We start from the raw sequence: 25457 nt of genomic DNA on the forward strand, positions 1-25457 counted from the left end.
CCCCATTACTTTGGCCAGATGATAAAAAATTTGTTTTTATGCCTTGATCATATGTCCAAGCTAATTTTTCTTTACAGATGTCAATGACTGTTGAGGTGATTTGCTTTGGGGTGAATCTGGATGTTGCACTCTCTATCATTCTGTGTTCAAACACCATCATTACTCACTTTGTACTATTAATTTGCTCCCAGTTTCCCACATGCACTTTAGTAAATCATCTTTACTGTCTTACTAGAGTGAGATACACTGTAATAAGAGTGTAATTTTCATTCTGGTGTGTTAAAACACAAAACTCTACCAATTTTATACCACTATCAATATTGGTTTATTCATCATGGGGAGTACAGCAAAAACAGTTGTATCATATCATCTATGACTCTGGATGGAGCTTTCCAATGTCTGACAGAATAACCCAGATGATGCCATCAGGGTTTTCTCAGCTTGAGATGACAGTCTGCATAACAGTGGTGGTGTGAAATTTTACAGACAATGGCAATTACCAGTGTCATGATGAAAGTCACTATATAGTTGCATTATGGGAAATGTAATGCTAGTATTTTGGAGGTTGATTACAGACTAAAAGTCATGCTAGCTTGACCTCTGTGGCAACAATTTTGACCTTTTCTCTTTATATTTTTCCTCTCTTGTGAGCTGCCCAATTTAATACAGTACAACACTGAATTGCTGGAGTCCCCTTTAAATAATCTGAAATGCATACAGTACAATTTTACTCCTTTTTGATCTATAAATGGAGCAATTAATGCAAAATTTAATATATACCATACATTTCTGTGTACGTTTAGAGACAGTTAAGCATGATATATTGTACTACTAAAGTGCCTCTGGACATACACTGTACAGCTTGGGCTGCTCTGAGTCTTGTGTCCTTCAGCTCCAACAGTGGACACAGCCTTGTAAAAGGAAAATGTCTGTGTGTGTGAGTTTAGACGACCCCCCCCCCCCCAAGTCTATTTAAAGTCTGTTTTCTCTCTCTGCTTCTCTCTTTGTGCAGGAAAGCTGTGAACAGCTGATGCCAGTAGGGGACTGGAAGGTATGAGCTGTGTGTGTGTTGAGTCTGCCTCCCTCTCTCCTGTCAGTTACCATTTCTTATCAGTACATCTCAATCCTTCATCTTTCATTTGTCGTTGTCGTCAGTCATCTTTTTGTACTTGCTCACTTGGTCGAACAGTGACGCCCGCCTGAGTCAGCAGAGAAAAGAAAAAGAGGAAGGTGGGAGATATCTGTAATTTCACAAGGGTTAATATTATAAAGGTGATAATAAAGATTTGTGATATTTAAGGATGCAGTAAAAAAAATCTAGAATAAGACATGCAAGCTAGCGTAACTGACCACTTTAATATATCTGCAGATGAGATTGTGAGTTTTAATGTCTGTCTTTCTATGCCAACCCTGACATCAATGGGTAAACTTGTCTCTAGTGTTAGTGAACTGTATGTGTTAAGGCATGCAGCTCACCTGTTGGCCCAAGGGAATTCTCAGGTTGTTAGTTAAACAACTTATGAACAACTTCAGCAGCATGCATCATCAGTAAAAACTGTGAGGAATTACAAGTCGACATCTTTTGTATTAAGATCAAGGAGAGATGCCAGTGTACCAGATCGCAAAACTGTCTGCCAGAGTATTCTTTTTATTCAGCCAAATTTGTGTGTATTTGAGATTCATTAAAGAGAACTTCAAATGCTGTTAATTGAATTATTTGTAATTGATTATTTAAGTATAATCATCTTATAGCAAATTATCCAAAGATCATGTTTAAGTATAAATCCAAATAGACCCCTGTTCCCTGATCCCCTGGGATCCATAAAAATGAAACTGTGTTGTAGCCTATCCCTTGAACCTGCATTTTTCATGGGAGCAGCTGAGGTGGATGATCTTTTTGTAGCCTCTTAGATTTCTTGGTTTCCATGGTCAAGCAGTCACATTTGTGTGTATCTAGGTATTGAGTAGTGTGGTATTTACTGTGTGTGTTGACATCAGCATTGTCCATTTACCAAGTAAAACCATGTTCACACCACAAAAACCTAGTGCAGCATTTTGATAGGGGCCAAATCCCTTCATCTCCATTTGTTCTCCATTGGGAGAGACAATCCTCCTCTTGGTCACACATGTCTTTCAAGCCATGGGATTGTATCCCCTCTCCTGCATGACACACAACATCCTCCACTTCCTCCAGGAAATGCTGGAGGCGTCCCCCAATTTGTGGCATTTGTGTGGGGCCTCAGAAACTGCCAGAGGTTTGTTGCAAACTTATTGCATAGTTTCTCAATGGTGTTTGTGGTGTTGCTCTAAGCTATGGTGGTTGGAATACCATACCAGCCAGTATGTCCAGCTGCACCATTTCCATCCTCCTCAGGACAGTGAAGGAGGGTTAAGTGGGCAGTCACTGTTGTACCCTGTCAGGCCCTGAATGGTGTACCTTTTTGGAACATGCCACAGCACAACAGACCAGTTGTTAGTGTGTTAAAAAACTGAATTGCCTTGGACAACCAGTCATTTATGCTTCTTCCAAAGCAACTGGTTCTGTTTGGTTTCCACATGGTGTGTCTTACAGAGTCTCCATACATATGGAATATGTAGGGTTTAGAGATAGTCTCAACACGATAGAGAATGGAAGGGTACATATGTAACCCAGCTTCTCTGAGTAGAGAAACAATGTCTAGCTCCAGGTTTTTCTGAAACACATTCCAATCAAGGTTAACCAAGGAGGCCACCACATGCTTACATAAACACGTGCTGCCAATTAGTGCTTGATCACCAAAAGTAATGGATCTTAAAGAATATCCAAGGTTGGGTATTTCATGAACTTACATTTAAATATTGCAGTTTAAGGTCTGAGTGTATTTTGGTGTAAATTTATTTTAATTTTAAAACTCCTTGATATCAGTTCGAATCATCTCAAATTTCCCCTCTGTCCATCACTCTTTGTCAAATGCTTGCTGGCAGAGATTGTATGTTTAAAGCAGGTGGAACAATGCAGGGGCCTCTGTGAAGTACAAGGGGGCAAAGTCAGAAAGAGAGGGGAAGGGCAAGCAAAGAGCATCGCTTCAAGTTGAGTCAGCATGCTGAGTGTTCTGTCAAGAGGAAAGGGGGAATAGATAGACAAAGAAAAGAGGGGAGAGAGGGAGAGAGAAGGGGGGCATATGGGTTGAAATGAAAGGAATAAAGGCTTGGACTGCTGACTGACAAAGAGATCAAGGTGAGGGAGACAGCATGTGTGTGTTAGTAAAAGTAACACACTGTAGTCAGCAGGATAGTCATTCAGACACCATTACAACCATGTGAATATATACGTACACTTCTCATCCTTCCAAAAACCTTAATATGATATTCTATTTAAAGTGGAGATACATTTATGAATTAAAGGCCCAGAGCAAAATGAACAGTAGTTTAGTAGGTTTGGCAGGATTTGCCTCCTCAGCTGAGGCATTTCTGACAACCCCAATTCTTTCAGATGCGGCAATTCAGGTAACAGTATTATAACCCCAGCTGGCACATGATTGAGATACAACATAATCTACCTGTCAAAAAGATTAAACAGAAAAGTGTTGTTGTAGATTCACAATACAGAGCTCAGGTAATATTGTCATATAGTAATAACAAAAAAAGGTCACCTGTGCAATGTGCATGGGGATTAAAATCATTTATCAAATGGCAAATTAACAATAGAATTATGCTGCATTCAGACGATATCATGAGTATGGGTGATGTAGTTGGAGGAAAAAAACTTGGCTACCTTGCTACTGTAGCTGGCAAGTTAACTGCTAACACACTAGCCAGTTGGGAACAATGTGGTGCTACTCCTTGAGTTTCTTTTCTTTTTCTCTTTACTTGGCTATTTACTCCATTCTGTTGTTTTGTTCTAAGGGTTGTACATCATCTTATTAAATGAAGAATTACTAAAGAGTGAAAAAGTCCTCCAAGCTTACTGCTGTTTACTTTTAACTTGTTAGTCCAGTTGCCAATGGCTACTATGTCATAGGCTTAATTCAAAATATTTGTTTATATAATCAACTCCAAAAAAAAACCTTATGTGGACCACGGTACACTAACAGATGAAGAATGGTAGCACACAGCTAATAAGATATCATAGCTTCCTCCATTTTGGACTTGGAGCTGGAGCCGTATCCAAAATCGCTTGTTTGTTCACTCATTCAATATCCCTTCACAATACATAGTTTACTCTGCAGTAAGTAATGAAATGTGATTGAGGACTCTTTTAAATTATTTTTGCATTATCCCTGATGACTGGTGTGGTGTCACACCACTGTAATATTTGCATCTATAAAATACAATACACTGCTTTGTGAAACTATTAGCAGAAAGAAGATGTGAGACTGAAGGAACTACAGTATATTGAAAGCCTAAATATCACACATTTTCAATTTGACGCTCCAGTAGAATGGCAGACGATAAATATAGTACACTATAATTTATTTTAGACACACACTCTTTGTTCCTTAAGGTCAGTATTGCTAAGACAAGTCACCTATGAAAAAATGCATGTCTAAGTTCATCAAAATTTAAGATTTTGAACTTCTAAATGCCAGTGTGTTCTGGTTCATTCTGGTCTTGGTACAGTCTGTAGCAACACAGTTGGCTTTTGGTGAGGCAAAGTGAAGAGGATGTCATGATAATCATGCCATGGTCGCCTAATATTTTTCATCCAAGGATTCAGCTTCATTAGGGCTAATTTATGAATAGCAGCAGTTGCTGAGAAAAACAGAGAGCCAATTAATCAGAGACAGATCACAACTAAAAGACTGATGCTGATGAGAGAGAGAAAGGGCACCTTCAGAGTAAAGACTGACAAGACAGTAGACCAATCCTATGGGCGAGGCAACCCTGTTAGTCAGTCATTTCCAACCTGCTCCACCCCCTGTTACTGGTGCCTATAAAGAGAAAGGGAAGGGGAGGGGGAAGGGAGGAGGAAGAGCAGCAGCTCTGAGCCTAACAGACTGGGTGGGAGTAGTGCTGAGCATAAAGACACTGCAGCAGCCTGCAGCATCTACTATCAGCTCTGCATCCGACAGTGAGAGCTCACCAGGACCTAGTCCCTTAAAACAGGAGAGGACTGGCTGTGTGTCTTCCTGTCTGCACCTCTTCCTCCTCTTCTTCTTGCTGAGAGTACAGTTACTGTGGAGCCATGCCTGAATGCTGGGATGGGGTGAGTGGCAGAAAGGATGTGTGATGTATACTGTGTCTGAGTGTTTTTTTTTTTTTTTTTGTGTGTGTGTGTGTGTGTGTGTTTTATTCATAGAGTGTGTTTCAGTCAGTCTTTGGATCTGGTGTTAGCTCTGTCAGAATAAATGTATCTATCTTTACAAACTGTCTAATGAGTGTTGCTCATATTCTCTATTGATATGGAGAAACTTGCAGCATCAGTGTCAAATGTTGAGTCCTTTGAGTGTGACCCACTGACACACTTGAGCATGCTATCATCAGACGCTGTGCAACATACCTCTGCAAAAAACACACTTGCATATTTATGTGTATGTGCATGGGTATGTAGAGGAAGTGTTAATCCCTCTGCAGTATCATCTATTTTGGCAACCTTGAGACAGATGCATAGAGGTGTTTGTTTTTTGTTTGTTGTTGTGTGATGCAGCCAAGATGTTTGCTCTTCCCTGGACCTCAGCTCACAATGAAATAAGATGAACCACACTGATCAAGCTACTGTCAAAAATGAAAAAATGCAGTGTCTTACTTTGAAAGATGGAATTTCTTTCAATGAGAGATCATATATACCAGAATCCAGTCACTGACAGCAGACTCTCAATATAGCTCCAGGTGCAATAACTGCCTTGAATTAGAATGCTGATTGCAGATAACACTGATGTTGATGCTGAAATAATAGTGTGATAATCTGCCTGGATTAACTCATAACTGCTGTCTGCGTGACGATGTACTGCTGGGGAGGATTATGCAGAATTTTAGCAGTTGGGTGCATCCACTATTTGTGTCTGTACTGTGAGGATAATAATGATGGCATGTCAGTGTCTATTGGACGTCTGTGTGTTTGGTTTACAGTAGACACAGACATAGTATATAGACAGGAGTGTCAGAATCATCAGTAATCACTGCACTTAACCTCTAAACCTGGCATAGTAAACCCATAACACCTCTCTAGTGTATGTGTGCATTTGTGTGTGTGTGTGTGTGTGTGCACACGCGTGTGTTTGTGTGTGTGTACCTGAGAGGGGGAGAGAGAGAGAGAGAGAGAGAGAGAGAGAGAGAGTCTCACATTACGCAGTTCATGGCAACACATATTTCCTTCCTCCATTTTGAGTTTGGCTGGCTCCAACCAGCGAAAGCTGACAAAATGTGGGTCATAACAAGAGAGGTTTGGATACAGTCCAGGCTAACTGTTTGATGCCAGCATGAGCCATTAGAGAACTTTACTTTCATTTCAAGCCAAACAATTAAAACATTATCATAATGACAAATCGCGCGGACATTTACAATAGATTCTACATACAGGAGATTTTGTTCTGTTTGTTCGTTTTTTTTAGCTAATAAAAGCAAAATCCTCAAAATAGATCATTCAAATTAATCTAATTAATGTTCAGTACTGGTAACTGGTTGGCATTGTTTCTGGAAAATTATTTTAGAGTTTACATATTCAACACCTGTTATATATCGGTTAAACACCAGCCCCTGTTTTTAATTTATTCATTTATTTTTGCCATCTTTGCCTTTATTTGATAGTTGTAGAAGAGATACCGACAGGAAACAAAGGTACCCTGGCCTATCCTTAACTATTAGGCTACCGAGGCACACATGGCTTAGCCCCTTGTTCTGAAACCCATTCTGAAACTCATTACTGTCAGTTCTGCTGACCAAAAATAGCTTATTACATCATTATAGAAATTCAACCCCCCCTTCTCTTTTAGACATTAAAGTTTTTCTATACATTATTCTTGCTTTCTTATTTTACCATGCCAGTGTGTGACTCTACATTCTGCACCATTTACTATTGAATTGTTTACATGTTAAGACCTTCCTTTTTTCAACTGAGATCCTGCATCTCTGCCACGCACACTGAAGTTGACTGAAGTTCAATAAATAGCAGTTTAAATGATGGGTTTTTGCATACATAGTGTTTAATACATTTGTTGTGTCTCACAGTGTGAAACAATGGAGGTTATAGATCAGTACGTTGTATGTCTCCTCAGGTGATAGTGAGTGTGCGTTTTTGTGTTTCACAGGAACATGATGTTGAGACCCCTTATGGGATGCTGCATGTGGTGATCCGTGGGGCACCCAAAGGAAACAAGCCTGCTATCCTCACCTACCATGATGTGGGACTGAACCGTGAGTGTCCATGTAAAATATGTGTGGATCTGCCTCTCTTTTCTGTAAGGTGTTTCTGCACTAATCAGAGGTGATAATTGGCGTCTATGCCACACCGTTCCTTCCTGCCTTTATTCTGCTAACACACACAGGCACATAATGCTTGTTATCATCTCCACAGGAGGTCTGTGCCACCAATGTCACAACTACACAGATCATTAAAAGAAACATGGAAAAAAAGTGTCATGAAGTTATTTTTAAAAGTTTATATAATTTTAGCACAGTCTGTGTTTTATAAAGTTATTCTTTTTGGGCATTTCCATTTTCATTTGGACAGTGATAGCATTGAGTAGCAGGAAAGGTGAGGAGAAAGGGGATAACATGCATGATTTCTTATAACAATGGGTAATAGTACAGTAAAACCATCTCAAGCTCTGTGGTGCACTGTAAAAACTGACCACTGACTACCATTATGTTCACAACTGTATGCAAAGTCACAACATGTGATAGATGCCAACACTTAACACATTTGGAGTAGACAATAATTTAATAAAAATATGACTCATGTGTGGAGAAGAGGAGGGATAAATGTAGACAAAAGCCGAGGAGATTAAACCAGAATAAAAACAACGAGACAAAGAAAAGAGACCAAGAGGAGAGTGTGATGAGCGGTGACAAAAATAGAAAAGAGGAGGAGATGAGGAGGCGAATGAAATAGTGGGTGTTAGAGGCATCGATGAAATGTAGGTCAGAAAAACATCCCCAGCCTGCGGAAGGAGGCAGGGCGGAGCCAGCAGCAATGCAGCACTGCCTTGGTGGGTGGGATAGGTACAGTGGGGGGTTGGAAAATAGCATGTCATGGGCCAGAACTGATCTATGGCTCTGTTGCCTGCTGATAAGACTGATATAAGGCTGTTACTGTCTATCCTGCTGTTCCTTTTTTAAATTATCATTAAGATGATTATCCATTTGATTTGGAACAAAATACAATATAAAAACAGAAAGAAAAAAATACAGAATAAAAAATACACTAATAAAAAACAAACAAAAAAGAAAATCACATAGCAATAACACGTAATGTAGTAATAGACTGAAGACTACAATAGACCAGAATAGAACTTGCTTTTGCTGCAGCACAACCACATGACTATTATTATTCACAGCCAGTCATTTAATCATTCTACTATGGCACAGTCATACTGAAAAGAATTGGTAGAGAGTTTATTGTTTAAAAATAAATAAATTTAAAATGATTCCCAATCAGCAGATGGCACAGCAGTTTGCCAGTCCCTGGATTCAAAACACAGAGGTAGAGAGAACAAGAGAACAGGACAGAATGAGGAAAAAACTGAAAACATTAATTGAAGAGAAAGAGATTAGAGGTGTGCGAGAGAGGGAAAGATGAGGGCTGGTTTAAGAGGTAGAAAAGAGGTCACGGAACAGAAACTGATAGAGATAAAGAAAATAAAGTAATATATGGAGGCATCTGTCACTCTGTGGTTGGTATGACTGCAGGAGGAAAAGGTAGGATGAGTAGAAAAGAGAGAAAAGAGGAAGGATAGTAGAGAGGGAGGCTAAACCAGAGAGAGAGAGAAAAAGTGCAAAGGAAGAAAGTAGGTCACCGAGTGAGAAGTGCAGACTGAAAACACTGTCAAATGATTCAGCATGTACTGATGAGAAGGTGGGTGAAACTTCTCACCTCTGTCCTCAGGCAGCACCGGTATGTTTGTGTACATAAAAACATGTGACAAACATGAAGCACCACCTTATTGGCCTCATCTTTTTCATCTCTAACCCAGTTGTCATGCTAATTGGCCCATTTAATTAACACTATTCAATCAGAGCTGGAGGAGAAACAATGTTGCTGCGTGGTTTTCACCAAGTCTGACACACATGGGCTGAAAGTAGGCCATCTGCAGAGCCTGTGGGAGGATGGCAAACAGAGAGCTGACATCTATTATATATGTAGTCCAGCTATTTCAGAATTCAGTGTTTTGAGTCTTTGATGTTTCAGGAAATAGAGCTCTAAATGTTGAGAGAGAAACCTTCAGGGGGTCAGTCATTTTAACAAAATAATGGAATAACAGAAGTAGGTGGACCCTGCTAGTGAAAGTGAAACAGTTTTAAAACTTTGTTAAATTGTACATTGTATCATGTTTTATTAACTCATGTCATTTAGGTTTTATGAGTATTCATTGTAGAAGCTATTTCTTGACAACCACTGGGTCCAGCCCAAGCCCTAACAAGATTTCCAGGACAAGTAGACATTTTTTTTAAAGTGGTCACAGTCAAAATTGTGGGTCACATGAAACTTGAGCATCACAAAGAGCTAATAAAAACTGACAGGCTGTGACAGGAAATTATATTTTTAAACTGGGAAGCTTCATGAGAATATGTGATCTTTTTCCACAAGCAAGATCTGGCCAAAGAGCAACAGTGTAGTTAATACATAGATATTATTTTTACACTATTCTCAAATATTTAAAATGCAGTTTGGCCAAGTTCAAAACAGACTCTGGAAAAACATCTGGTCCAATAACTGTATGAAACCAGAGACATATTTTTTAGATCTAGGCAAGCAGTTTTTTTTAAAAAGTCCATAAAAACTTAAAGATACTCCTGCTGCTCTTATTATTGTTACCATAGCAACAAAGGTATTGCATGCCTGCAGCTGGTAAGCTCCATCCAAAGGTAGGGACAAATGATCTATATGTGTAGGCAGCAGAAATCTTACTGACCTGTCCACAATCTATATTTTCCAAATAAAATATTACATTATGTAAATCATTGTTTTAGTTTTCTGTTAGAAATGGAGGTGAATAAAGTTTTGTATGACATGTCAGATTTGCTGGAAGGAATCATTGCCTTATCTTTGCTGGCGCAGGTGGTCATCTTTAATCCCCTCTGGTTTGTGCTGCATATTTAATGTGGTGACATTCCTGTTCTCCCATCCCTCCACCCTCCTCTCTCCTTGCACTGTCCTTTGCTTTCTTCTTCCCTGCTTCTTATGTTCTGTGCCTACACTCTCATTTTCTTCAACTGTCTGCTTATCTTCTCTCTTTGCTCGCTCTCCCACAGACAAGCTGTGCTTCAACACTTTCTTCAATAATGAGGATATGCAGGAGATCACCAAGCACTTTGTGGTTTGCCACATTGATGCCCCAGGACAGCAGATTGGAGCTTCTCAGTTGCCACAGGGGTACTCAGTTTATAGCACAAACTTTAAAACAGTTTGAGTGCATCATCATTATGTAAAAACATATCATTGCAGTGCACTGATCACACATACAGCATGTGGCATGACAATAAGTCTGAAGGAGTTGTGTCCTTTCTCTCCATAGGTACCAGTACCCCACTATGGACCAGTTGGCTGGGATGCTGCCCACTGTAGTCCAACACTTTGGGTTGGTGCACTTTGCTTTCTAATTACACATTAATTCCTACACAGCCAGTGTTTCAGTAACAGCCATCTGCAGGGACATCGTGTGCTCTTTTTTCTTTGTGCTACACACTGGCAAAGACAAGATATTTTCCTGTTTCTGCAAAGACTATTTATTGTTCCTTCTGTCTGACAGATCTGTCTCTTTTGCGTTAGCATACAAAATCTATCTGTATTTGTTAATTTATCTCACATACAGCATTGCTTTTTGATATTTCTTAGTGCAATAACATTGTTGAAATTAATTAATTAATTAACCAAAAAAAAAAAAAAAAAGATTTGGTGTTTTGAAACATAAATTTGTAAACCTCCTTTTTGACAAGTCTCAGTAAATCCTTAAACAAAGCGTAGCTCAACAGTAAAAGTTAAGTTACTAGCCAACTGCTTTTATTCTTGAGCTTTTTATGTAGATTGCAGAGTAGAAAACAGAGAAAAGTGACACTGTTTCTTGCCAACAGTATGTATTTTAGAATGTACATTACCAGCCACAGCTGAGATATACAACACTTGAATTTCAGTCTGTGCTGCCACTAGTGCCATTCATCACTGTGCCTAACGATGTGCCTAACATCGTTAGGTCATAGCATGCTATTAGAATGCTCGTATCTATCTTGCATATCAATACATATGAACTATTTACAACAGTGTATCCTTAATAGACTGCTACGTTATTTGTTGTAAAATACAGCATCTAATGGATTACTGATCTTTTTAGATTCAAGAGCATTGTTGGGATCGGAGTTGGAGCTGGAGCTTACATTCTAGCCAAGTTCGCTGTAAGTCAAATCCTGATCCTACTACTCTGTACTGTAATTTACCCAGATTGCTTATTCAGAATTAGCCTAATGCTGGATAAAATATATTCAGGTTTAATGTGTTCTGAATCCAAGAGTAGTCTTAAATCAGTTTCTGTTTCCTCTGCTCTCAGCTGATCTTCCCTGACCTGGTGGAGGGTTTGGTTCTGCTCAACATTGACCCCAACGGCAAAGGATGGATTGATTGGGCTGCCACCAAGGTATCTAGTGTTTTGAGTGGGTACATACAATCTTACAAATCCAGACCTGCCTTTTGTTATCTTTCAATCATAATCTCCCTGTCTTTTCCCCCAGTTGTCAGGTCTAACCAGTACTCTGCCAGATATTGTCCTACCACATCTTTTCAGCCAGGTATGTTCATGGTGCAGACATAAAATTGGACAACCTGTCAAGTGTCAAGTTTTCCTTATTTTCAGGGTACTTCCTGAAAATAAGAAGGTAACAGTAACAGTAGACAGAGAGACAGAACAAAACTAATTCTCAGAAACTATATTTACAAAAAATATCTGTTACTGACAAATATTTGGTAAATCTACAGCATCTTAAGCATAGAAAACAATATTTTTATGTTATTTTTACCTTGTCATCTAAATGTAGCAGATCTTTCTTTACCGTAAAATTCATTCTCGTAAGGTTCTAACCCAATTTGTGTGTGTGTGTGTGCGTGTGCAGGAGGAGCTGATAAACAACACAGAGCTAGTGCAGAGCTACCGACAACAAATCAACAACACCATCAACCAGTTCAACCTGCAGCTCTTCTGGAACATGTACAACAGGTAGGGAAATGCAAACATCATATGCACACACACACACAAACATGAACACACAAGCACCTAATCTTGTCATTCATGATGTTTATGTTTTCAGTCGTAGAGACCTGGAGATGAACCGCAGTGGGACAGTACTCAACGCCAAGACCCTCAAGTAAGTCTACCATTACAGTTTTCATAGTACAACAATGTGCATAAACCAGCTGATTCAACCAGGAAAAGGTCTTAAGTAATCTATCTAACTGAGGAAAACAAAATAGAATGGGAGGAAAACTTTCAGATCTGGACATGAAATGCCCATTCATTTGTCTCCAAGCACTTCTATAGCTTGGATTGGCATGAAATTCTTTCCATTCAATCAACCGTGTAAATGATTAAAAAAACTGCATTACAAAATATCTGGACCTTTCACTTAAAAAATAAATGCCTCTAGGAATCCCTAATATACTGTGTATACTGAGAATGGGATGGTTTTTAACAGCTGGATTCCCTACCACTCCAATCTGTGACTGTCCTCTTCTCCATAGCAACAGTTGCATGAGGCTCATAAATGAAGTGCTGGTGAGGAGATAAACCTGTAAGACTGTTACTTTACATAGAGACCTGGGAATCTCCCAGATTGTAACATTGAGAGTGTCACATAAAGAAAATTACTTTGCTGCAATGTTAACCTTGAAAATAATATTTTAATTAAGTTATTTTTCCATGAATGAACTGGTAATTCGGATATGCTATTTGATTGCTCACTTTAAAATCATTTATGAAGAAAAAATACCAGATACTTAGTGGTTCCAGTTATATCACTGTAAATTGAATATCTTTGGGGTTTGGACAGTTGTTTGGACAGAACAAGCAATATGTCCAAGTGAATGTGAATGAGTCCAATGGAATATTTGTGCCAAATTTGAAGGGATTCCTTGAAGTGTTCCTGAGATATTGTCCTCACGAGGCCAAAAACATGTTTTATGAGGTCACAATGACCTTGACCTTCAACTTTAAAAGTCTTCTAACATAATGCCTCCGGTCATAGCATAAGAAAAGGTATTAAGTGTAGTTTAGGAAATGGAAGTTATCACTATACTGACGTGTGATTCCAGTGACTGACTTCCAGTAAGAAACATGCTGTCTTCACGTAGAGGCTATTTTTACCGAGGGGTAAAGAGGACTGTTGACCACCAAATTCAAATCAGTTCATCTTTGAGTTCAAGTGGACATTTGTGCCAGATGTAATGAAATTCCCTCAAGGTATCTGTAATATACAGTGTATACTGAGAATGGGACAGGCATAAGGTCACAGTGACCTTGACCTTTGACCTCTGACCACCAAAATCTACTCCATTCATCCTTGAGACCAAGCGAACGTTTATGCCAAATCTGAAGAAATTCCCTTGAGGCATTGCTGGGATATCATAGTTACAAGAATGGGACAGACAGACAACCTGGATCAGGCCACAGCTGTTGCTGGTGCAAAGACATGAAAATAATCCGTATTGAAAATAGTGGGGTGAAAAAATCATCAGTCGCAGCCCTAAACTTGAAAATACATCCAAAATTATATTATATTAATATAGTATTCTACATCTACTGTTATATATATTTTACATGAATGTTGTTTTGTAGGTGTCCTGTGATGCTGGTTGTAGGAGATAATGCTCCTGCTGAGGAAGGAGTGGTGAGCCCATTATCTGTCTTCCCCCCCACTGAAAATGTCTCTTTGTCTGTACCTCTATTTCACCAACTGTCCTACTGTCTTCCATCTTCCATAACTTGCTCATTTAATACAGCCATGGACATGACATCTCAATTCAATTGTATTCCTGCCTCTGAGAAATATGAGTCTATCTAAAGCTCTAAACAGTGAACCCTCCCCTCTTTCTTCCTTCCTCTGTTTTTGCTCTGTTCAGAGTTTTGTACTTAGCATGTAAATCCAGTCAGTGACTGTTCATCCTCATTTAGGAAACAAAAACAAGTCAGCCAGCAGAGACCTAGTTCACTCTGTCCTCAAGCCTGCCTCACCACCTAGAGCCTCTGTGTGTGTGTGTGTGTTTTCTCTCTTTGTATATGTGTGTGTGTGTGTGTGTGTGTGTGGTGTGTGTGTGTGTGTGTGTGTGTCTGTTCCCCAGGGGCCAGATGGCCCTGCTCTGTCTCTAGTGTTACCTAGTTTGAATTGGCCCTGATCTGTATGAAGAATTAAAGACAGGATGCAACAGGAAGCAACAGAGAGCAAAAACATATTCCATGTGTGCATCTTCACATCTGTCTATTGTGTGTGTGTTCATACTACGGCTGTGCTCGCAGCCTGCTGGAGTGACTCATCTCTGCAGCATCACTGCATTATCTGGGTCACTCACATACACACAGACTAATATAACTTTCTATATAAACTGTATACAGTACATCCACAGTTCCTCACAAAGTCCTGATAATCTTTAACTCCTTCAAGTAATCAAGTTTTTTGATAGTGATTTTTTTTGGCTTATTTGGTTCAATTTTCTGTTTTTTGTTTTCAAGGTTGAGTGCAACTCAAAACTGGATCCGACCAACACCACCTTCCTAAAGGTAACTGCTTGTTCTAATTTCACCTAGAGGTATTGCACATTTTCTTTCAGCTGATAAACCTTTATTGTGCATTTTTGTTCTGTATTTTATGAATTAATAAAAACAGGTGTTTTGCTTCATGACAATGCAGTTTTCGTATATATATATATATATATATATATATACTAATTTCTTTTGTTTAAGATGCTTGCTTACCAAAAATCTGATGTGAAATTGAGGCATATTAATCAATATAACCATTTTACTCTGTTGTTCAGAGCAGCATTGCAAAAAGAAACAGTTAATTTTGTTGTATTCTCAACATAGTAAATAGTTATGCACTAATTAGTCCACATTGAAAGTAACAGAAAATCCCTGTTTAAATTCAAGTAGTGAAACAGAACATATGCAATAAGACAAATATATTTTAATTTAGGTTAGTTTAGTTTGTTCAGCACTTTGGTTGAATGTTGTTCTCTCCTCTCATGGTAGATGGCTGACTCTGGTGGACTTCCTCAGCTCACACAGGTAAAACACCAACAAATAATGTTACATACTCAACAGGCTAGCATACAATCAAATGAAATAAAGAAATGCAGACAGACCATGAATTCATCATCCATATTTAACATCATCAACTCCAAAGTCAGTGAAATTAAAACTTGTTTTGCAGCCTGGCAAGCTGACTGAAGCCTTCAAGTATTTCCTGCAGGGAATGGGCTACAGTAAGTATCCATAAAAAAGACTAGGTTAGTGAGTGAGAGTGGACTTATATGTACGTTTGTGTCTTCGACCAGTTTTAACGTTAATGATTTCCTTGAAAAAAGCTAGTAATTATTGTTGCAGTTATATGTGAATGTATTGTGTGTATGTATGTATTGTGATATCATGTATTTCATGCAGAGGGATATGAGTTGTGTTAATCTTGCCCTCTGTCTTCCTTGCCCTACTCTCTCAGTCGCTTATGTGAAGGATCGGAGGTTGAGTGGAGGGCCAGGTATTTCCTCCTCCCCGTTCACCTCTGACCTCTTAATGCTTCCCTATTCAATGACATTAACATTTTGAAATTTATGTTGATTTTATTTTGTTATCAATACTCTTTTTGGGGCTGTTCTGAAATATTTACTTTTGCCCATTTTTGTTTTATCAAAAATAATTTTTCCACCCCTGGAAAAATATACTGCCCCTACTTCCCCTCCCCCCATTCCTTTACCATTACATCTCCAATACTACTATTTCTATGGCTTTCAGCTAGCTTTGAGCAAAGCCCTTTGGACTAAGTTTATAACAAATTACCATCAGCATTAGAAAAGTAATTGTTTAAGGCTTTAAGGTGAATTGCCACCAGAACACTGAATCAAATGAGAACCTGAACTAATTAAAACTAAAATGTATATAAACACAAGATTGAAAACTTAAGTTGTCCAAAGGGTTGTGCAGATCTGTGCCAAACTGCTGAGCCTTAATAACATAAGCACAAAGTATGATATGAAACATTTAGCGGTGTACCTTTGATTTTATATCTTCTATATCTATAATTCATATTTATATCTAGAGCTCTGAGCTTGGGTATGCTGGACCATTTCACCCAACAATTAGATGGACTGATATGTGGCTTTTAAAGCTAAAGCCAGTGTTTTAGTATTAAAGCTTTAAATAGTAATTATTTTAAGACCTTAATGACCTTACTACTTCTATTTAGTTGTGTTAAAGTGTTTTTGTGCTCAAAGTTTCCAGGTTTTCAGTTTCAGTTTCAGTTTCCCTTGAGTATTATTATTACTGAACCTATCTGACAAATTACTTCATTAATTAAGTCAATTAAGTCAGGGATATCAGCTATTTAAAACCGCACTAACAAATATGTTCATATTAATGATGGATCAAATAGCTAAAAGGGGGCAATCCCAAAGACAGCTTCTTCTATTCTCTTTATCTCTATTGAGTGTTTTAGTGTCTTTTAGTTAATTGTTTTGGCTTTCAAGCCCAAAAACCCTAGTACACATAAAACACTAATAGCAGGCCCTGTTTTCAGAGAAAACCCAAAACCAAATGGCAGATAGACAAAGTTATCACCTAGCCATTTGGTAACTGAGACCAAAACAGATCTCACATAAACACTAATGTTGTTCTGTTGCCCCCTTCCCACCAATGTGAATCTAGTGCTAGTCCTGGGCTGGTGCTAGTGCCGGTTTAAATTCAACTTGCAAACCTTCTAAGAGCTGGTTTTGTTTTTCAAAGGGTCACCATAATTCAATTCAATTCAATTCAATTCAATTCAATTCAATGTTATTTATATAGCGCCATATCACAACAACAGTCATCTCAAGGCACTTTTCATATAGAGCAGGTCTAGACCGTACTCTTTAAAATAGGTGTTTACAGAGAGAGACCCAACAAATCCCACCATGAGCAAGCACTAGGCGACAGTGGCAAGGAAAAACTTACTTTTAAGAGGCAGAAACCTCGAGCAGAACCGGACTCAGGGTGGGCGGCCATCTGCCTCGACCGGTTGGGTTAAGAAGGAGAGAGAGAGGGGAGAGGGGGGAGAGGGGGGAGAGGGGGTAGAGAATAGCGAAAGAAGAACATAGCATAACACAGGTTCCATATCAGATGTAAGATGAGGCCAGTAATACAGCAGTAGTAATGATAGTAGTGATAATTAAAGTATTAACTACTAACACAGCAATACAACTAATAGCAGTGTAAGTAATTTCTAATTCTAGCAGCAGGTGTTGAGTGGAGTTGTAGGAGCAGCAGGAGACTTGTCATCACAGATCCGACCCTACAGCTCCAGCAGCAGAAATACCTGCAGAAAGAGACAGAAGAGGAGAGAGAGACGGGAGAGCACAATACTACAGGAAAGGGGACATATTGAGTTAGTAACATGTAACATGGGATATGAATCCATATTGAGTGGAGAGAGGGAGGGAGAGAGGGAGAGAGAGAGAGAGAGAGAAAGGAGCTCAGTGCATCATAGAAGACCTCCCGGCAGTCTAGGCCTATAGCAGCATAACTAAGGGATGGTTCAAGCCTGAGCCAACCCTAACTATAAGCTTTATCAAAGAGGAAAGTTTTAAGCCTACTCTTAAAGGTACAGAGGGTGTCTGCCTCCCGGACCGAAACTGGGAGAAGGTTCCACAGTAGAGGAGCCTGATAACTGAAGGCTCTGCCTCCCATTCTACTCTTGGAAACTCTGGGAACCACCAGTAAACCAGCATTTTGGGAGCGCAGAGTCCTGGTGGGATTGTAGGGGACTATGAGATCTTTAAGGTAAGATGGAGCCTGACCATTAAGGGCTTTGTATGTGAGGAGGAGGATTTTGAATTCTACTCTGGATTTGACTGGGAGCCAATGTAGAGAGGCTAACACAGGAGAAATGTGATCTCTTTTCCTAGTTCCTGTCAGTAGTCGTGCTGCAGCATTTTGAATCAGCTGCAGAGTCTTTAGAGACTTGTTGGGGCAGCCTGATAATAATGAATTACAGTAGTCCAGCCTAGAAGTAACAAATGCATGGACTAGTTTTTCTGCATCTTTTTGAGACAGAAAATGTCTAATTTTGGAGATGTTACGCAGATGAAAAAAGGCAGTCCTAGAAGTTTGTTTTATGTGTGAGTTAAAGGACATATCCTGGTCAAAGATGACTCCCAGATTCTTTACAGTGGAGCTGGGAGCCAGGGCAATGCCGTCTAGTGGAGCTACATCATTAGAAAGTTTCTGATGTGTTATAATGATTCAGTTATCTGAGTAAGAAGTTGCTTGTCATCCAGATTTTAATGTCCCTAAGACAAGCCTGGAGTTTGGCTAGATGATTGGTTTCATCAGGTTCCATTGACAGATAAAGCTGTGTATCATCTGCATAACAATGGAAATTTATGGAGTGTTTCCTGATAATATTGCCCAAGGGAAGCATATACAGAGTGAAGAGGATTGGTCCAAGCACTGACCCTTGTGGAACTCCATGTCTAACTTTTGTGTACATGGAGGAGTAGTTGTTAACATGTACAAACTGAAGCCTATCAGATAGATAGGACTTAAACCAGTTTAGTGCCGTTCCTTTAATGCCAATAAAGTGCTCCAGTCTCTGTAAAAGGATGTGATGGTCAATTGTATCAAAAGCAGCACTGAGATCTAACAAGACAAGTACAGAAACAAGTCCGTTGTCTGATGCTATCAGAAGGTCGTTCGTAACTTTTACAAGTGCCGTCTCTGTGCTGTGATACAACCTAAATCCTGACTGAAAAACCTCAAATAAACTATTGTCCTGTAGAAAGTCGCACAACTGTTTTGCAACTGCTTTCTCCAGGATCTTAGAAAGAAAGGGGAGGTTAGATATAGGTCTGTAGTTGGTTAATACATCTGGATCTAGAGTGGGCTTTTTTAGAAGAGGTTTGATTACAGCTGTTTTATACGATACCATAAAGCCACATCATTATGTCACTGTATATGTCTGTATATGTTGCGTCTAAGCTTTCCCAGCAATGCTAGGGCCAAGCACAACAATACAGTGGCAGACATCGCCTCTTACAAGTGTCGCTCCTAGCTTTGCAAGTCCACACTGACATCCAGACATGACCGGTCCAATGCTTGCTGTGATTGCTATGGATGGTGTTTATGTTCAGGAAGAAAGTATAATTACCTGACATGGTTAGATTCATATTAACACTGAACATTAACCCTAAAGCCATAGCCTTTAGCTAGCTAACTAGCATCTGCCCTAGCCTTTAGCCAGCTACCTACCCAGACGCGTTGTGGAGGTCATCTCTTTGTCTTGAATTTTCTCAGCACTGTGCTGTGGGTCACAATAAGCCCATCTCCAGCCAGTCAGCTGTTCTTGGTTCTAGACCAGTGAGGTGTTGAGATTGAACTACTTTCCTGCTGAAAGCTGTTCTTGCTGTTAAACTCAAAGAACTACTTCAAAGTTATGTACTGGCTCTGAACTGGCCTTTGAACTGCCTTGGTGGAAAAGGGGTATGTGTCCTCTTCAAATGTAAATGGGCAACTGTTTGCTATAACAGCTTTAAAAGCAAATGTAAATAAGTATTTTGTTTACAACTTGCTACACTGTCCTTGTGTGGCCAAAAAATAAATCAGTGCTGCTCTGAGTTAGGGTAACTTTCCACACAATTTTAAATGTAGGGAAACACTCAACTGTAGCTACTTGTGTTGAATTTATCTACCAACAAAAATAATTATTGGACAGTTACATTCATATTACATGTAATATTAATACTTTTTAGTGCATGAATCCTACAGATTTTTAATTAATTTTAAAAAATTACTAATTATTATGATTTTGGTAAAACGCAACCATAACATATTCAGAACCAGGATTAATACACGGAGCTTCAGGGTTCATTCTTGGCAACAGCAACTAACAAAATAATTTCAACTCAAGGCCAATTTGCTCATCTCTAATACAAGTAATTATTTAGTTAATGTATAATTTAATGCAATTTCAAAAATAATGACCTTATACTACCAATGGAGAATTGAGTTTTATACAACACAAACTGAGCCCTGAAATTCTCCAGCATGGTGCTGACAATATGTATTTGTGTAGACAAATTAACAGCTTTAATGAAAAACCCCAACAAGTCATGGCTGTCATTTGAGCCAGTCAGCACCATCACCAGCAACGGAAAGGGATATTTATATCTTTAGTTCTATAGCATGTGCTACCCACATCTCCCCAACATCAACTAATCTCACTATTATTTTACAAAATGTAATTCTAAGTTGTTCTTTTTTTCATTCCCCTATATTTTCTACTTTTTTCTTCTCCTTCCTCCAAGTGCCCTCTGCCAGTATGACCCGTCTGGCTCGATCCAGGACGGCCTCCCTGACAAGTGCCAGCTCCATGGATGGATCCCGTTCTCGGGCCTGCACCCACTCCGACAGCGCTGAGGGAGTCGGCACAGTCACCCACACCATGGAGGTGTCCTGCTGAGGAGCCATAGAAGGAGGGAGGGAGGAGGTAGGGGGATAGAGAGAGAAAGAGAGAGACAGGAAAGGATGACAGCAAAGAAAAAATGAGGAAATGGTATGAGGAAAATGTTGATTAACATTTGAGGGTTTGAGGGCGTCAGAGCTAGCTAGCCAGAAGTCATGATAAGAGTGCAAAACGTGTCAGCAACAGCAAGGAAAGTTCATAAACGAGATGAAGAACGCTCTCTCTATCTGCCATCTTCGCCCCCCCCCGCCCCCCCAACCACTGTAAAATATCTTATGTATTGCTACTAAAAAACCCTAGCCACCTCTTTTAAATATCCACTTCAACTCCCGTATCCACTTCAACTCCCGTCAATGATGAAGATGTACGTAACTGTTTTTGTCATTCTTGTGTTTGCTCTGTTTGCACCCAACCCCCCACCCCTCCATACACACGCAAAAGAAAAACAAAGAAAGTAATTATGTCTTCAATTCACACAGCAAAGACTTGTTATTAATAATATGTTATGAGAAGGTATTTTTTGCTAGCAATTTTTTTTTATTGTTATACAGAAGTGTGAGTATCTCTCTCTGTGTTGTTTATATAGGAGTGCTTTTTTCTCTCCAGGTGAGAGACGGGTCACAGGTGTGCATTTGGGGTGTGTCCAAAATTTGGCAGACAGCAGAACACAGCCTATTTTGTCCCTGTAGTGGTTAGAGAAAATGTATTTGCTTTTTAAGTCCACGAGCATAGCTAGAATACATCTTGTTGACTTAGATCTGCACTTAGTAAGATTTTATATCAAACTTGTAAACTAGAATCCAAAAGAGTGGTGTCATCAGCGTATATACAAGTGTTAAGGTATTTCCAAAAAGCAGAAGCAGGTATTTATTGACATAAAGTTTTTTTTTTTATGGATGGACCTATATAATTATCATAAAGCTTGTTACACTGTATGCTCTCTCATTACTGAACTTATTATCTCCTGACAGGAAATTGAACTGGGGCCAGCAGTAAAATATGCATTGAAACCTAGCCACTACACCACCAGATATAGCTTAACTGATACATATGTGCGGCTTCATTTGTTTTTATTGCTTTTAACCTGATAATCTGTACATGATATATCCAAAGTAGCCTAAAAAATTGATTTTAACTTTGGTTTTAACCTTGATTTTGAGAGAGATGATTTTGTGTTTTGTAAGCAATTGGAGGCCATCTATTGTTTAGTAACAAATGAGCATAAAGTGATTTATATAAATATGCAGTCTTATGTAACTAATATAGCAGCAAAGTTATTATGAAGTATTTGTTCAGCATCAAGAAAACTGACAACTTATAACTTGTATTTCTAGACATTAATCACTAACCAATTTCTGTGAAATCAAGTGAGCATGAAATTGTCAGTATCTTACAAAGTAAGGTATTGCTGGAAATGCACTATTATGAGCTGAGTAGTTTAATGTAAAATGTTGTATGTGAAATTAGGAATAGAGTTGCATTACTATTGTATTACCAATACTAATATTACTGTATCTGGATGAATTAAATTTGTAAATTGAGAGCACAATATAGAAGATTGTCCTCTTGCATTGTAAGCACTTGTTATGTTATAGTATGTTATAGCTCTGTCTAGGAGAAGATTAGAAGATCAAAAGAAAACTGTTTCTTAAAGCATTTAGTGGTCTATCCAGGGAAAGTTCTATTCCATAAACATGACCAATTTAGTGGTGTTACATACTGAATCTGGTTACTGAAATTAAAATTACTGTTACTTTCGAGCCGCATTAATGCAATGTTGCTGAGCACAGCAACTTATGTTTCATCTAACATTTCTAAGACAATCCACTAGATGAATATAGACTAGAGTAAGTATTCATTAACATGGATATGCATGTGAATGAGAAAGTAATCATAGGGCATCCTAGTATCTGAGTTTCATCAAGTATTAAGGCATTCTTCATTAGCACCTTACATTTGGCTAGTTAAATAGAGCCATGGATAAAACTGCCATCATCAATCTATAAAGGACATATTCAGACAGATATTGACCCTGTGTTAAACAAACCAAAGGGCATTGGTGGAAGGGTATGCTGTTTCATGTACCAGTGTGACAGTGAAATACAGTCTGGGATGTCCAGTTGGAGCAATGTGCATGTGTGCATGCTTCCAATGGACAATGCAGTGCCATGGCAGATGACATCACATTGTATTTGTTGCAGGAAAGCTTCACTTCCCCAGTTCAAATGAATGAGAGGGAGTGCATATATACATGCAAAGCAAATGTCTGTGTGAACAAAGCCTAACTCTGGGGTGTGGATGTGGCTCTTGCAGTCTCTACTCATACCAAACCAGACCAGGGGGACAGAGGCAAACCCAAACAAGCCCTCTTTTCGGGTCGCCACCAAAGAACTCGCAGCAGTAGGCTGCTTTCTGTGGATATACCAAACCTATCCCCACATACACAAATATCCACACATGTATTACCATGCACACACACATTTTCAAACGTGCTCAAATGAAAGCTGCACTAGTTCAAGAAAAAGACATGAATAAATAAAACTCACACACACAAGAGTGATTAGTAATTGCTATGCATTTGGTGTTTGTTTTGATGTGCCTTGTAACGTCTCACCAGTACAGTACATGTATATAGGTATTGCTTTATACGAATGAAGTGTTGTGCTGTTGTCTGCTGTAACACTGGACCACCTTGTCAGTGCTGATTGGGTCCCCAGGTAATGAACCATAGTCACCCTCTAATGTTTCAAGTTTTACAAAAAACCCTCTGATCCCCTGTCAGAAGGGGTGTAGCTTCCAATCACTGAGGTGTGTACTTCCCTAAGGTAGCCTGTAAGGGACGGGGCTTTTTTGGAGCCATTTGGGCACCAAGCTCAGAATGTAGGGCCCCCAACCCCCCGCCTCCCCTTAAAAAAAACAAAAAACACAGACATAAGGTGCCCCGGCTCTCACAGGCAAGCCTAGTCACCACCTTAAAGGGCTATCAGCTAAAGTCACTTTCTAAAATATATTGGTGGTGTTTCTGTGCACCAGGGGGGCCTAAAGAGCAACATACTGGCAGAGAATACACTTCTTTTCATGCAAACACAGAGAGAGACTCTCATCTTAAAAGTGTGCAAATGAATGATGAAGGAAAAGAATGTGATTTTGCAGAAGCTAGAGAGATTATTGTTGAATTATTTAATGTTGAAGTGTAAAACTGAAAAAATATCCTGACAGGTGGAAAGGAGAAATTATGAGAGTATACTGGTCTGATAAAACATCTCAGTCACCGCTTATTTCATGAACACTGACATTTGCATGTGGTGGAATTTGTATATATAATCTTTCTCTTCTCTTAGCTATTTTTCACCATCTAATCTTTGGTTTCCTCCTTCACTACACTTACACAATTTGCCTGGGGGGGGGTCCTGAATGTGTTTGTCCCCTTTTGAAGTGCTGTACAGTATTGTCAACCTCATCCTCTCACAACCCCCACACCGCCAAACACATACACACCCCACTATGGTCATATATCTTTAACATGAAACCCACCTCCTCTCTACTCCAACTAAAGGTCTAATGATTTCATTCGGTTGCAATTGTTTAAACTCCACAACTCCTGTGTGTTAGCACTGTTTAGAACTTGGTCCTCCTTGCACTTAGAGATACTTTTTTATTTAGAGAACAGGTTACCTGAACTTACACTACTGTGTTGTGAAGATCAACATAATTCTGTTCCTCTTCCCTTGGAGTTTTCCTTTTCTTCTAAACAAAAATAGGGTGTAACTTCATCTTGGTATAATGATATTGGTTCATGTGTACTGCTACTGTTCCTCCTTCTTACTAACATTATGACTGAGTTGTATAGAGCAATAAGTTCTTTTTCTCCCATTTGGATTCTTCCATGTTGTGGGCGTCTTCCCTATTGGCTTGTTTCTATTCACAAACGCAGAAGGACTCTTAACCGCTTTGTTGTCATTCCGATGTGTACTGTTAAGTTTGAATATATTATATATAAATACATATACACAGCAAGTTGTCTCTGTCCATGTACTGACTAAGTAACAAATAAGAAATAAAGACTTTGTCTCAGAATTTGAGGAGTCATTTTCTGTTGTGTTTTAAATGTTTTAAATATATCGTGAGCAGCTCTCACATCAGCTTTCAACCTTACTGTGACAAAATTGCATTTCTTTTGAATTTTTCATTGTATCTTGATAAAAATATTAATATGATAATATTGCAAACAGTTCCTCCTCACTTTATTCAGGTTCCATTCCACCTAGTATGGCCCCACCCACAATATCTTTGATTTACATTATTCCAGTTCACTAACATCATAGTGAATAATGTAAACAATATCAACCTGAATTTGAATATTACTCAGGGTTAAGATCACACAGGTGTAGGGCGTTATCTCACTCAAAACGGAGGACAAGACGTCTTGATTCACAGACAAAGCTGAGCCATTAAACTCAGTCTCCCAAAGTCCTTCACCTTTTCACACTTAATGTAAAATCCCCAACTCCAGCTACAACTGTCACTGTATGGCCTAATATCCCTGATGTCACCAAGCTGATAAAAAGAAGATGGTCTCCTTTTTTCTTTCTCTCTGCCACTGCCCTGCTCATCAAGGGAGCTGGAGCCCTCTC

General features: G+C 39.1%; 1 protein-coding gene across 9 annotated transcripts in view; it reads left to right on the top strand.

The window, feature by feature from the left end:
- The window catches only part of ndrg4 (NDRG family member 4), a 51000-nt gene extending 26100 nt beyond the window's left edge, over window positions 1–24900 (top strand). For 6 of the 9 annotated variants that reach the window (XM_018704187.1, XM_018704189.1, XM_018704193.2 and 3 more), the window contains 15 exons: window positions 1013–1051; window positions 7227–7332; window positions 10390–10510; window positions 10653–10715; window positions 11466–11526; window positions 11679–11765; window positions 11860–11916; window positions 12238–12341; window positions 12433–12489; window positions 13956–14007; window positions 14847–14894; window positions 15366–15401; window positions 15547–15598; window positions 15832–15870; window positions 20666–24900. In XM_018704187.1, coding sequence (XP_018559703.1) covers window positions 1013–1051; window positions 7227–7332; window positions 10390–10510; window positions 10653–10715; window positions 11466–11526; window positions 11679–11765; window positions 11860–11916; window positions 12238–12341; window positions 12433–12489; window positions 13956–14007; window positions 14847–14894; window positions 15366–15401; window positions 15547–15598; window positions 15832–15870; window positions 20666–20820 — 1077 coding nt within the window. In that variant the 3' untranslated portion in view covers window positions 20821–24900. Of the gene's footprint in view, window positions 1–1012; window positions 1052–4921; window positions 5186–7226; window positions 7333–10389; window positions 10511–10652; window positions 10716–11465; window positions 11527–11678; window positions 11766–11859; window positions 11917–12237; window positions 12342–12432; window positions 12490–13955; window positions 14008–14846; window positions 14895–15365; window positions 15402–15546; window positions 15599–15831; window positions 15871–20665 lie in introns of those variants that run through there. The other 3 variants (XM_018704195.2, XM_018704191.2, XM_018704196.2) reach the window with 3 other exon arrangements.
- The last annotated feature ends 557 nt before the right edge of the window (window positions 24901–25457 follow it).

Source organism: Lates calcarifer, linkage group LG10 (assembly GCF_001640805.2).
Source record: "Lates calcarifer isolate ASB-BC8 linkage group LG10, TLL_Latcal_v3, whole genome shotgun sequence".
In the NCBI taxonomy this organism is placed as follows: domain Eukaryota; kingdom Metazoa; phylum Chordata; class Actinopteri; family Centropomidae; genus Lates; species Lates calcarifer.